Consider the following 14,564-nt stretch of genomic DNA (forward strand, 5'->3'; position numbering starts at 1 on the left):
GCCAAGTCTAGAGTCTTTCTACCAAGGTGGTATTTTTTGTCCCCCCCCTCCCCCCAAGTTTGGAGATGGGATCAATCTTGCTATCAGAACTGCTGACTGTTGAACCTCAGCCCAAAAGGGGAAAATTGCTCTGTTGTTTATTTGTCAGCAGAGTTGCAGTTATTTTTAATTGACTTATTTTAAAAGTTTGAGTGTGTCTGCAACGTTCACATCTCAAGCTCACTACATCATTTTGAGGAACTTTTATTTCACTCTCTGAGTATCTGCCTCTCAGGACTGGTCTATACTACAAAGTTAGGTTGATGTAAGTTGCCTTGCATCAACCTAGTTTTGCATGAGATACAAATTTGTCTCCTGCGTATGTAAACACCCTGTTACAGCAACGCAGTAACTCCACCTGCCCAAATGGCATCAAGCCATGGTGGACGTACTGTGGTTGATCGAATACAGTGTAGATACATTGACCCTAACAGTCCTCCAGCAGCTGTCCCACAATGCTTGAAACTCACTGCTTTGGTCAGAAGTGTGAACTCTGCTGCCCAGGGGTTACAGAGATCCGAAGCTACCCACCCACCCTCACTAAAAACCTCACGTGTTTTTGAAATGCCTTTTCCTGATTGCCCAGCTTGTGAACACAGCATGCACATTGTTGTGTGCAACTGCCAAACCGACCATGCTGGCTACATGCTCCAGATGCATTCCTGCCTGGAATAGACAAGAGGCATCAGATCTCCTTGGCCTGTGGGGAAAAGAGGCTGTTGAGGCTTGGAACAGCCACAAAAATGTGACAGATTACATGGGGGATGCAGGTGAAGGGGTATGACAGGAATCAGCAGCGATGACATGTGAAAGCTAAGAAACTGCAGGAGGCATACCAGAAGGCATGGGGACCCAACAGTTGATCTAGTGCTGAGCTACAGACCTGCTGCTGTTACAATAAGCTGCATGCCATACTTGCCGAGGAGCCTGAGAGACAGACCCCCCGCTGTGAACAGTGAGGAGGAGGATGGGGGACATGCGGTCAGGGGTGTCCAACTATGCTGCGAGCCAGGACCCATTGGAGGCTCCACCGCCGTCTAGTCAGTGGCAGCAGCAGAGCTCGGGCGAGTGGGGAAAGGAGCCTCGGGTAAATGTGTGAATGCAGTTCCCATGACAGTGACTAAATGTACAGATGGTGCCTGACCCAGTGCAGCAGGAAGCAGGTATTGACTTTTCATTAATTTACTCCTCCTAGAAGAGGTAGTGGAACATCAAACCAGAGGTAGAGTTATCTAGTTTTCATTTCCTTGTAGAGTCAGGCAAGGGAGGCCATGCAGAGCAGTTTGTTTATGTACACAGGGATGTCCCTTGAATCCTCCTGAGAGATCTCGATGAAACTTTCATACTCCGCAATCCTCTCCCAAAGCTTTCTAGGGATGGCAGTCTCATTTCTTCCTCTGCAGTAGGACACTTTCCCACGCTAGTCTGCAGTGACTTCAGCAGGCACCATGGCGGTAAATAGGCTAGCAGCATATGGGCCCAAGTGGCTTCGGGATGCCAGCAGCAGCTGTGCTCTCTGTGCCTTGGTGAACCTCAGAAGCAAGAGACCAGCTAAAATCACCACTGCCTGTGGAAAATAGTGCCAGTACTCAGCACCATTGCCCTGCATTCATACCCATGGGGGCCAAAATGTTATTGTTTCATCCTACAGAACAATTCCCTCCTCATTTCCCCCATGGCCCTGCTGGGCCATGCTCACCATGGCTGGAGCTGGAGAGCAGTGCTGGGCACAGGCACTCTGGAGCTGAAGTGTCAATAAGCATGTCTTGTTTAAAACTTAAGGAGAGCAACGGAAGGGAGTTCTGAAACTTAACTTTCACTTTATAAATACGATACCGCTGGGTATTTTTTCTGTGTCTGCTACGGTTGTGGCCTGGAGGGGTCCCCCTCCACACTTGTTGAAAGCCTGACCTGGATAAAGAGGAAAAAGAAGATGACTCAGAAGGATATGTTCTCTGAGATCCTGCAAGACAGTGCCGTTTCGGACTGTGAGCAGAGGGGCTGGTGGGTGAATATATCTGACAGCATGGAGAAAGGCCCAGGAGTCCCAGCAGTAAAAGGAGAGGGAGGGAGCTGCACTAGGGCATAATGGGGCTTCTCCAGCAGCAAACACAGATGCTGCAGCCTCTTGATCTACAGGTTCAACAAGCATGGGCTCACCTCCCTTTGCAGTCAATGGAGAACTCCATGTTAGCACCTTCCTAGGCCCCCAACTTTCCATGTGGCATCAGGGGCTGTGTCTCTATGCCTCCCACTCCATGCTGGAGGACAGTAAGAACAGCTTAACATAAACTGACCTGAGAGCGCCCCAGTTGCTGTTTGTGTGGGCAAAATGGACTGAAATGGACATAAACATTCTTTCCCCTTGTAAGTTCTGTTAATTTATTTAGGAATTTTTTACTGTATTTGTTTTTTAATTGCACATAGGTTTTTTGCACTAGTTTTGGGACGCAATAAAATTCTATTTTTTGGCATCTTTATTACTTCACAACATATGCTGCAGAATGTCTGGAACTACTGAAAGCACCCACAACTTCTTATTATACAGAACAACAGAACTCATAGGATCAGTGACAAACATAGTGTAATAATTATAAAGTTACAGCTAGCACTGCATATTAATAGGTGCATTAACAGAGAGTGTTACATTCATAAATGTACATCAACCACCACACAGGACCCCGCAGCCCCCAAAACTTCAGGACCAGGTAGAGAGCACAATCCACAACACCATATTACAGTACTGTGGTTAACTGTTAAAGGGCTCTTTCAAGGCCTCCTTCAGCTGCATAACTCCATGTTGAGCTCTTCTGATAGCTCTTGTGTCTGGCATTCAGCATTCATTCTAATAGCTCTTGTGTCTGGCATTCATTCAAATTCAGCAGACAGCCACTCCACCTCCACCCTGGTGGCAACGTTTCTCCCTTTGCCTCACAGATATTATGCAAGATATGACTGGCAGCTACAACCAGTTGGGATGTTTCTCTTACTGAGATCCAATCATGATAATAAACATGGCCAGATTCCCCTCAATCTATCATAAGCACATTCAGCTGTCATTCTGCACCTGCTTTCCTTGGTGCTTTTGAGATGGCTGGCTTCATAAGCAAGGGGTAGGCTGGGTCCCCCGGGATCACTACTGGCATTTCAGCATCGCCAATGGTAATCTGCTGGTCAGGAAAGAATGTCCTTGGGTGCAACTTTCTTGAACAGTCCTCTGTTCTTAAAGATGTAAGCGTTGTGCATCATCGCTGACCAGCCAATACTGATAGTGGGGAAGTGTCTCGGGTGAGCCCCCAATGCTTGTATTACCATAGAAAAGCTTTTCTGTTGATGTAGTCTTTGGCAAGATGGTCTGTTGCCAAAATAGGGATATACATGCCATCTGTCACCCCACAACAGTTTGGGAACTGCACTGATGCAAATCCATCCATTATGTCATGCACATTACTAAGAGTCCAGTCCTGTGTAGCAGGAGACGATTAATGGCCCTGCACACTTGCATGACAGCTGCCCGCACTGTGGATTTTCCAACTCCAAAATAATTTCCCACTGACTGGTAGCAATCTAGTGTTGCAAGTTTCCACAGTGCGATCACTTCTCAACTGTCCATGCAGCTCTAATTCTGCTGTCCCTGTGCTGGAGGGCTGGGGATTCAGCATACAGATCCAGAAATGTGGCCTTTCACATCAGAAAATTCTGCAGCCAAGCCTTGTCTTCCCAAATCTGCATTAAGATATAATCCCCCAGTTAGTGTTCGTTTCTCGGGCTCAGAAGCAGCATTCCACCATCTGCAGCTGCTCCGTGAACTCCACCAACAACACTGAATTGGTTCTCGCTATGTTCCACAATAATCTGTGCTCCAATAAATGTTTATATCCTCTGCTACTGTAGTTCTTCTTGAAGCTCTGCAAATATCAGAGGATCATACATCCTTGCATTTGCAATGCTCGTGACAAGAGTGTAGAGCTTTGTGGGCTCCATGCTTCAGCGATGGCAGACAGTGAGAAATACTGTGCAGTTTTGTAGGATTTTTTTAAAAGGCACCAAAATGATGGGATATGGATGGCATTATGGGATAGAGAAAGTTGCATGATGAGAACTTGACCCTTTGCTCCCAGTCATCCCTGCACAACTTATTCCTGCCCCACCAGGCACTGCTAGAATTTCCCAAAAGACAGTGTGCTGGATGATGGTGAGTCGCACACTGGAATAACTATGCACGGTGCATTGCTGTGCATCAGTACAAGCACTCCTGGTGAATATGCAGAGCACTGATGCAAGGAGCCAACATAATAACTGTGGCAGCTTTATGCTTGCGTTGACCAAAGTTTGTAGTGTAGACACGGCCGAAAAGTCAAGATGGCTCATAGTCCCAGATCGTAATACTTGACCTTGATGCTCGAAAAGGAGTAGCCTGAAATGCATTTTTCCATCCAGAAATGGCTAAGTGATTGAACTATTCCCCTGTGTTGTGGCCTTATCACAGATATTCATGCATGTGAATCCTCCAGACTGCATTATTGCAACACACACTCTTACCTGCTGTTAACGCTAAAGATCACTCTGGGCTTGTCTGTATGGAGAGTTAGTGCGTGGGAAATAGTGTAAATCTACAGTGCTCTAGCCTGCCATGTACTAACTGGCCATATGGAAACTCCTGTAGCACACTAAAAGTCTGTAGCGTGCTTTGACTTACTGCTGTCTCTCAGTTTTGTAGAGGCCCCAGATTCTATATGATGGGCACATTAGAAATGCATAAAACTGTCTACTAAATTGCTTTTATTTTCAAGCTGTCATGTCAACTCATCTAAGTCTCCATAAACAGTATTTGCAAGCCTGCCAAGAGTCGAGCCAACCAGAAAACCCTTTCATTGCACACATGCTTGAAGAAGCTGAGAAAGCAGATATAACGTAAGGAAATAATAAATAGCATTTTTTAAATACTTCTGAAAGCTTTGGACAGTGTAACAGGACCAGGAGTGGAATGATGAAAAAGGACAGTTCTCTGGAGTTTAAATACAAATCACCCTTTTTGGGTTTAGGTTTTATTGCAGGAGTTCTGGTTTAATTCAAGTTGACAACAGCTTGGCAAAAGTCTGTAGCTGCATATTCCTTCCAGGCAGAAAACTTAAAATGTACAAAACATTTAGGGCAGTGGTTTCCAAACTACGGAAGCTCTCATCAACAGGTACCTGAGAAAAATCCTGTAATGGCGGACAACACATTTTATTTAGTACAGAGGTTCTCAAACTGGAGCATGCCCTGGAGGAATGTTCAGGGTGGGGGAGTGCGAGCAGCGACGCCAGGTGGCTTGGGCCGGCCCAAAGTGGTGGGGCTCAGGGAGGGACTCCCACCTCCACTGCCTGACTCACCGGGGGCCAGCCCCAGGCAGCGGCGCTTGGTGGGTGGGGGGAGCGCCACCTCCACCCTGACTCACCTCAGCAAGCCACCCAAATTTGAGCTGAGCCTCCCCTTTGAGTTACAATTTTTGGATGTGCTCCCCAACCCAGACAGACCTGGCGTTGCCGCTCACCCCTCTGAACGTTCTCTGCCCCCCACGGTTTGAAAACCTTTAGAAGCTGTTGCTAAATGGAAAGCAGAAATCTGGAGGGACATGTGACCCCATGTGCCCCTTCCGCCATGCATCACCTCTGATCCCAGAAGGGGGGACATGGAGGACTACATTATTTGGAAAGGGTATGCAGCCTAAAAAGTTTGAAAACCATTGATTTAGGGTAACACCTCTGTTTTTCCTGGAGCAGTCTCTCCTGGCTTCTGATTAAGACATACCCCTTTTTATCCCTCTCTCCATACAGTTTATGCCCTTCTTTGTTGAGCCTAAGGCTATGTCTGCACTAGGACTTTTGGCAGTCAGGGGTGTGAAAAAAACACACCCTGACTGACAAAATTTTCACCGACAAAAGCTACTGCCACTTGTTGGGGTGGTTTAATTATGTTGGCAGGAGAGGTCTCTTCCGCTGGCACAGAGTGGCTACGCGGGTCCATAGTGTAGATATAGCCTTAATAGGTTCAACTGCACCTGATTAGCTACAGTTGGTTCGCTGAGCCATTCCTTTCTGGGAATTAAACACTAAATTCTAGCCCATTGTCTGACTTGATAGAGCTTCCTCCTAGGAACACCACTGGGGCAAGAGATAACTACCCTTTAGGCAGAGAAGTATGCAGTGTAGTTGTAGCCATGTTGGTCCCAGGATATTAGAGAGACAAAGTGGGTGAGGTAATATATTTTATTGGACCAACTTCTGTTGGTGAGAGAGACAAGATTTCGAGTCACGCAGAGCTCTTCAGGTTCTGGTGGGAAAGGTATTTCAAGTAACACAGCTAAATGCAAGATGGAACCGACTATTTAACATAAGTACTCAGCACATGTTCTAAGCGATCATTCAAGGTAGAGTCGCTCGTTAACACCTCTGCAGTCATCGGATAAAAAGAAAGGGTTAGTGGGTAACAGATGGTTGTAATAAGCCATAAATCCACTGTCTCTGATTTTTGATATCTGACAGAGTAATGAATTTAAGCTCCAAGGCTCATCTTTTGAAAGCAGGTTTTCTTTGAGGATGAGGACTGATATGTCAGATATAGCGTGACTGTTTTGTGAAAAGTGTTCACCCACAGGTGATAGGGTGTTTTTGTCCTTTATCATTTCTCTGTGTGAGTTCATTCGAGAGCATAGTGATTGTCTGGTTTCACACATGTAATTGTTATTTGAGCATTTAGTGCACTGGATGATTTGATGGGCATGTATAGGACCCATGGATCTTGAAAGGTGTGTTGATTATTGTGGCAGTGGAAATATCTCTGCAGGTTTTGCATCTGTTGTTCTGGCAGGATCTGGTACTGCTTTGAGTTGGTGTATCCTGGTCTGTGGAGAGTTTGCTTCTGATGATGAGCTTGGAGAGGTTGGGGGCATAGGCGCCGACTCCGTGGGTGCTCTGGAGCTGGAGCACCCATGGGGAAAAATTGTTGGGTGCTCTGCACCCACCGGCAGCTCCCCGCCCCAGCTCACCTCCGCCCTGCCTCCTCCCCTGAGCGTGCCACCGCGTCCTGCTTCTTCCCCCTCCCTCCCAGCGCTTGCGCCGTGAAACAGCTGTTTCGTGCGGCAAGCACTGGGAGGGAGGGGGGAGGAGGAGGAACGCGGTGCACTTGCTTGGGGGAAGAGGCAGGGCCAGCGCACGGATTTGGGGAGCAGTCCAATAGGGCAGGGAGAGGGTAGAGTCGGGGTGGCGGGGCCCCCACCGGTGCCAACAAAAGTTGGCTCCTGTGGTTGGGGGGTAGTTTGAAGGCCAGAAGTGGAAGTTCAGGAAAGATTTCTTTCAGGATGCGGGGGTCCCAATTGAGTCTGGGTTGTGGTTGTTTGATGGCACTGTGTATGGGTTCCAGTGTGGGTGCAGGAGGACAAGTAGGGGTGTGTTGTCAGACAGGGTTTTATTTCCGCATTGAAGCAGGTTCTCTTGGGGTATTTGGGTGGTCCGTTCCATGACTTGATCTACTTTGGTGGAGTTTCCCTTGTTTGGTGAAGGCAGTTTTAAGTGTGCTAAGGTGTGTATCCAGGACTTTCTCCTTGGAGCATATTCTGTGTCATCTGAGTGCCTGGCTATAGATAACAGATTTCTTCCGTGTTTGGGGAGGTCTGAGGAAAGATGATGTAGAGAAAATGGAAAGAAGAATTGCTTTCTTCTGTGCTCAATTATTGAGAGTGGAGTGGAATAAAACAAAGGAAAGGGGATAAGGAAAAAGGTGAGAATGAACCTTTCAGAATAAGCTCCTGAATCATTTTGCTGCTAAAATTCTAAGTGGGATCTTGTGGCAGTACAGTGTATCAAGCCGCCAAAATGAACAATTATGAATTACAGCTAGTATAGCATAGTGCTCCATGGATTTTTTTGATCCAGATTTCACAATCCTGATAAATATACTAGTGGAGGGAAAGCACCATTGCATCTCAGTCCCGTGATACATATAGAACTAATACTTTTGTATAGTGTTTCTTTCTCCTGCCATCCTTATGTTTCAAAGTATTACTACATTACAACAGATTGACAAAAGGGATCACATTAAAAATAGCTGGAAATAACCGCTTGCTGCCAGTACAGAAGGTTACGGATGAGGATTTTCGAATGCTTGCCTGCATCTTAAGCAATAACACATTTGTTACAGGTAAGTTGTCTCATTACTTCATATCTCTTTATAAATTGGAAACAAGAAACATTTTTGAGTATTGGTTCTTTCTTCTTACCTTTCATGTGGAGATCAATTAGTTATTAATAAGTGTTGTTAGTCTTATTTATTTCTGTATTCTTTGCCTTTCAGGGCTGGACCTTAGATATAATGTATTAACTGATGATGGAGCAGAGCATGCTGCAAAATTCCTTCAGGTAGTTTTCTCTGTGCCAAAATATTTGATTTTTACCTCAAGTTTGTGGTTTCATTGGCCATGATAACATTTATGTACAATATATTGGTGACAGTATGTGTGGTTTTGGAAAAATTCCAGAAATCTTGGCTTTTCATATCCAAATCCATGAATTTAGAATATCAGATTGCATTCATCATAACATTTTTGCAGTTGTTTCAATATATGTGGTTTTTACAGTACAGTCTGCAAAAGAGGCATTTGTATAGCATTTTGGTAGTATATTGTGCATGACAAAAAATTAACAGAAATGGACAAAAACATAATGTATATCCTTAGTATGTATGGAAACTTAAAACATAGGCTTCTGGTGCCATCTAGAAGCAAGCTATATATAGAAATCCCTGTAGTCTGCAACTCCACATCTATGGAGTCAGCTCATCGCTGCAGAATCATGCTCCGAACCTAAACTTTCATTTTTAAAAGAAAATGTATGTTTCTAGCTCTAATAGTTGTGTAGAAAATCTTGAAAATGTGATCAGTGTAAACCAATGCAATATTGCTTTCCTGAGTCTGCTGACAGCCTGAAACAGTACCTCTGAGGCACATACTATCCCAGTCTTTTCCCGGGGCTTTGAACTGAAACCTAAGGATGACAATTTAACTATCAACACTATTAACTTTATTACTGATAGTCATTTTAGTAGTATTTTAGCACCAGTATCCCCCGTCCCGAGCTTCCTCCCACACCTCCCCAAGTATCAAAACAAATACTTTCCCACTTGCCTAAACCTCCGATTTGCCCCTTGTCATTTTCTGTGATGAGGTTATTTGTTGTAGGTACAAAAACCTTTGGCATGTTGAAAACTGAATATGCAAATGATAGCAGTTTGAAGCTGGTCTATTGGTTAATAAGGATATTTGTTAGTTTTTGGTTAATCACTACTGTGTTCATTTTTGTGTTACAGTTGTTTTTAAAGGTTTATGCTCAGTACATTAATTATGGAGAAAACTGTTTCTAAATAAAATGTCTTTCAAAACGGTGTGAGGCATCAGCTGTTTAAAATGAAAAATTTCTCTGTAAAATGTATTTTTGAGTTTGGCGTCGGTTTCCTGTTTGTGTACTGCAGGAAAACGCAACCCTGTGCTACTTCAATCTGATGTTTAATGATATTGGCACCAATGGAGCCGAATTGATAGCTAAAGCATTGCATGTAAGTATTAATCGATATACTATAGTAATTTTGACAATAGCATCTGATTTGATATTCTATTTTCTGATGGACAAAACTAACTCTCTCATCAGCATCAAAGTTAATCTAAAAAATCCCTTTTGTCCCCTTATATACAGTATTTTTTGTAACAAAGAGATTGCTTGTCTTCTCAAGACAGACTGTTTCTCTGCTACTTTTAGATCATCTTTCAGAAGAAGAGAAAATTGCCCTCTTCAGCCATTGATATTTATTGATTTCAACTATAAAATAGCTGGATATCTCTTTGTGAAAATTATGAAACTGAAAAATAAAACCAAAATGTCATGTATTTCACCAAAATTTGATGGGGCAAAATTTCATACAAATCCATACATAGCCAAGATTTTTTTTATTTTATTTTTCCATTATGTTCTGAAACTTGCTATTGGATTACTATTATTTTCCTGTTTTTGTTTTTAAATTTTCCTTTTTTATGGTCACCTGATTAGCCTTCACATCAGTTTGTTAAGGACGTCACTGTATAACCTCACATATCAGCGTATAAAATGTGGTTTTTGTAATTTCATATTTAAATTGCTCAGAATGGATTTTTCAGCACAATTTCTGTTACAGTGGCACTGAGGAATTGAAAAGTGAAAATTATTGTGTATACACTACAGCTAGGGCCTGATCCAATGCCCACTGAAGTCTTGTCTACAGTGGACTTTGGATCAAGCCCTTAGTTTGCCAAAAAAGAGGCCAATCTTGCAAAGATCTGCACACAAGCTTAACTGTCTACACATGAGGAATTCCACTGAAGTCAGTTGACTTCAGTGGGATTTGATTACTCATGGGATAAAGGCAGATGAAAGACCTGCAAAATTCTAGTTTTCTACATTACAAAATTCAGCTATTAGCTAAATATGTGAAAAGACAGACATTATAATAAACTATAATGATGAATGGATTTAACTCTATTTTTAAGCAGTTTGTGTCTATGCTATCAATTTAGACACAAATATCAGTCTGGAATTCTTTAATAAACATATGAAAATTGGGAGATTACACTGGAAGCACAGATACCCATAAATAATTCAGAGCCCTCCCACCCTTGCAAACCCTTATGCTCTTGGTAGACTTTACTCAGGCAACTAGTCCCAGTGAAAAGATAGGCAGCTAACTTACTGTTAACAATTGGCTGTGTTCCTTACAGAAGATGACATTCTGTAAGTATGCCACAATTAAAAAATTGGTAGTTAAATGTATAATATCACAGCTTAGATCATTTCAGGAAAATCCTTTTAAACTTTCTTTACTAGAGGAATGAAACGCTCCAACACTTGAGAATGACTGGCAACAAAATTGAAAACAAAGGTGGGATGTACTTTGCTTCAATGCTGCAAATTAATTCGACCTTAGAGAAGTTAGATCTTGGAGACTGTGATTTGGTGAGTAAAGTAAAATTATCAACTTAAACTGCAAACTAATAGCCTTTCAAGTGTATTATAAAGGTCCTGTGGTTAAATTAGTGGAAGATGCCATCTGTTGCCCTTGTTTTATATACTGTGATATCTTCAACTATCACAAAATGTCCTGTTGCAACTAACAAGATGCACTTGGAAGGGCCTGTAGCATAGTGTGTTTATAGGAATATGTGATGTACTACATTATAGCCTCTAACGGTCAGTTCCTTTACAGCCAAAGAGAAAAGAGTCTAATATTTTTTGAGATTCAGTATGTGTTATATACGTCATATCATCTAGAGCTCATCTAATTCATGTAAGAAAGAGATTCCTTATTCTCTAAGGGCTCTTTTCATTCTAAAGAGGCTTCTGGAGGGGTATGAAGCGTTGAAAGGTGCACTCCCTTTCAAGAAGTGCTCTCCTCTCATTATCAGCCACATTGTGTCAAAAGCAATGTTGTGTTAATGTCCATGGGTGCCCCCAGCTTCCCCTAGGTGCACTCACAGACTACCCAGTCTAGTTGTCAGGCCATCCGTATAATGGCAGTGGGTTCTTCCTTGGAGAACAAGGTTGCTAATATAAGTAACGAAAGTTTCTAGTGCAGGGTACTGTCTGAGTGAAGAAACCTATGGAGAATGAGGTTTCATTCTCATAATATTTCTGGTGCTCCCAAACTGGAAGGTGAAAATGCCTTTAAAAATTAAAGGCATTACAAGCATGTATTACTGGGAAGATATAGTCACCACAGATAAACACAGCTCTTAGAAGCTTTGGATAATTGTATTTCTATGCTTGAGTAAAATCAGTTTAAGGGAGTGTCTCCTGCTTCACTATGTGATTATAAAAACAGGAGCATAACCAACTGGCTTGTCAAAAGACAGTGTTCCTTTGACAGTTCAGCGTGTTACAGAAGTATGACTGAGGCGAAAGGAATAAAAGATCAGAACTGGCATCTACAGTAGAACCTCACTAATTTGACTTCACTGATTCACACACTTCATAATTTTCCTGTGGAAGATAATGCATATCCACTTAATATGAAGATAATTAATAGAAGAGTGTTAGCTTTAGTGAGTTCTCATCTACCCTGCCCCTCACCCTTGGCCTGGGGAGCCACGCATACCCACAATCCCCACCTTACCCCAGGGAGCTCTACCCTCCAAAACCCTAGCTAGAGAGGCCAACCCACCTCAATTCCAGCCTTATCTTAGGGACCCCCTACCCATGCTATCCTTTCCCTAAGGGCTATACCTTCCACAACGCCTACCCTAACCCAAGCCGGGGAGCCCCACTCTCTACAACCCTAGTCCGGAGAGGCCTGTTCACTTGAACACTAACCCTGGACCAAGGAGCCCAGTCCTAACGCTAGCCTAGGAGCCCTACCCACCAGAACCCTACCCCTAGCTTTAGGAGTCCTACACTCTTAACCACTAAACTTAGCTGAGAACCCTACACTCCACAACGCTAACCCTAGTGCAGCGACGGCTACTGACCTGAAAGCTCACCTTAGCTCCACATCCCTAATACTAGCCCATTTTAGACATATGCACCTGAACACTAACTCTAGCTCTGGGAAGCCTACCCTCCACAGTCATAGTCCTAGCTGAAGAAGGCTTACTCACCTGAACCCTAACCCTCACCTGGAGAGCCCTGCCCTCCACAACCCTCACCCTAGCTCAGTGAGGCCCACCTACCTGAATCCTAACCTTAGACCAGATAGCCCTGCATTCCATAACCCTATCCCGAACCCGGGGAGCTCTGCCCCCCTACACCCGTGATATTACTAACAGTTTTACCCCATGCATTGCGAAAAATTCTTCTTCTCTAGTTTATCAGATTCTGTTTATTTTTAGCAGGTCTCATAGTAATTCGTGCCTATTAGTTCAGTTCCACTCTCTTAACATCCTTTGCCTGCTGGTATTTCCAGGAAATGTTTGTATGTATTGCAATACTGCAGAGGCAGATGACTACTGAATATCTCCAAAACACATGGAGCTAAAAATAACAGTATTTCTAACTCATGTCAATTTGATATTTATGATCTTCTAAAAATACATCCTGTAAGAAGGCATGGTATCTTTGGTATGTTGCTTTATTTATATATTGAACAGGTTTCCCTAAAGAGTTTATCTGTTTTTGTTTTCAGGGTACACAAAGTCTAATAGCAATAGCAACAGTTATGAGCCATAACAAAGCGATGAAAGCCCTAAACCTAAATCGTCCTATACTGTATAGCCAAGAGGTATGTGTATATACTGTAGGGTCAGTTCAATTAAACAGATATATGCATACATAGACTCAATATTGATAGCTTTATGGAGGCCGATAGTGGTCTTGGACAGCGTGACTCTCTGGGGCTTCTTTATATGCTTGTGTGATAGCTGCCAGAGTTGTTTTTTAAGTCTTTCTGCCCAAGGAAGAGAGAACACCAACAAAAAGGATTGTAGACTCAGACTCAGGGGCCAAGATTTTCATACCTCCTTACCTAGAGTTATGCTCCTGAACCATAATTTAGGCACATGAAGAAACAGCCTTCTTTTCAAAGTGCTCAGTTCTTGACCTCAATAGAAGCAGTTGGATGATCAGCACTTATTTAGGGGTTGTCTAAATGGGAATTGCAGAGTAAGAATGGCTTTTTTTGTTTAGCTTAAACTCCTTCCTAAGTGACATAAACAGAACCAAAGAAATGTCACTCTTAAAATGAGATAAGTGTCCATTTGGGGGGTTCTGACAGTATAACTGCATCAGTTTAAATTCACACCTTGGCTTTTACTGAAAAAACTTTCCTGTGTAGACAAGACCAAAGGTGCCTAATCATGGATTTAGGAGCCTAATTTTAGGCTCCTGCTTTTGAAAAAATCTGAACCAGAATAAACACCATGCTATATTAAGGGCCCAATCCGACACCAATTGAAGATTATGGGAGTCTTCCCATTTGTCACTCCTCTCTGGTCTGTAGGCTTCTCCATTGTGTCTACCTGACTGAAGCCCCTTATAAATTATTGTTTTAACCACAGGTGATAACTTTAAAACCAATTCACTGCCTCTTATAGAGGCAGGATATATGTTTTTTTCTATACTTAATCCCTCTTTCAAAGACTTCTGCTCTTCATAAAATAATTGTTGATACGTATTTCTGTCACACCATTGACGTCAATGGGAACTGGATCAAGTCCTAAAACACTGTGTCATGGAAATTTGGAAAAGAAATGATCAAGGTAGATGAGAGAACTAGTAGTTGTTAGAGTATCGACTTGCCTGAGATTTACACTGCGGGGATATACAGTTCTGTAAATCTGCAGCCACATTTTGGTAATTCATTATTTTCCCAGTGATCACAATAAGAAATTGTTTCCTGACTTTTTGTATATCAATTTGTAATACATCAGAAGGAAGATGAGTTAAGGTCATATTCTGCTCTCGGATATGTGTAAACATCTACCATTGACTGCAGGGAAAGTTGTACTTGTTCCTGGGGCCAAACATCAAAGA

At 42.9% G+C, this 14,564-nt stretch overlaps 1 protein-coding gene across 6 annotated transcripts in view; it reads left to right on the forward strand.

Annotated features, from left to right (window-relative positions):
* The window catches only part of LRRC34 (leucine rich repeat containing 34), a 36,216-nt gene that overhangs the window by 1,870 nt on the left and 19,782 nt on the right, over positions 1 to 14,564 (forward strand). For 3 of the 6 annotated variants that reach the window (XM_084639609.1, XM_084639613.1, XM_084639608.1), the window contains 6 exons: positions 4,833 to 4,953; positions 8,099 to 8,220; positions 8,374 to 8,438; positions 9,547 to 9,630; positions 10,929 to 11,057; positions 13,219 to 13,314. In XM_084639609.1, coding sequence (XP_084495735.1) covers positions 4,833 to 4,953; positions 8,099 to 8,220; positions 8,374 to 8,438; positions 9,547 to 9,630; positions 10,929 to 11,057; positions 13,219 to 13,314 — 617 coding nt within the window. The remainder of the gene's footprint in view (positions 1 to 4,832; positions 4,954 to 8,098; positions 8,221 to 8,373; positions 8,439 to 9,546; positions 9,631 to 10,928; positions 11,058 to 13,218; positions 13,315 to 14,564) is intronic. The other 3 variants (XM_084639610.1, XM_084639611.1, XM_084639612.1) reach the window with 2 other exon arrangements.

The sequence above is a fragment of the Lepidochelys olivacea genome, assembly GCF_965140295.1.
Source record: "Lepidochelys olivacea isolate rLepOli2 genome assembly, chromosome: 9".
Lineage (NCBI taxonomy): Eukaryota > Metazoa > Chordata > Testudines > Cheloniidae > Lepidochelys > Lepidochelys olivacea.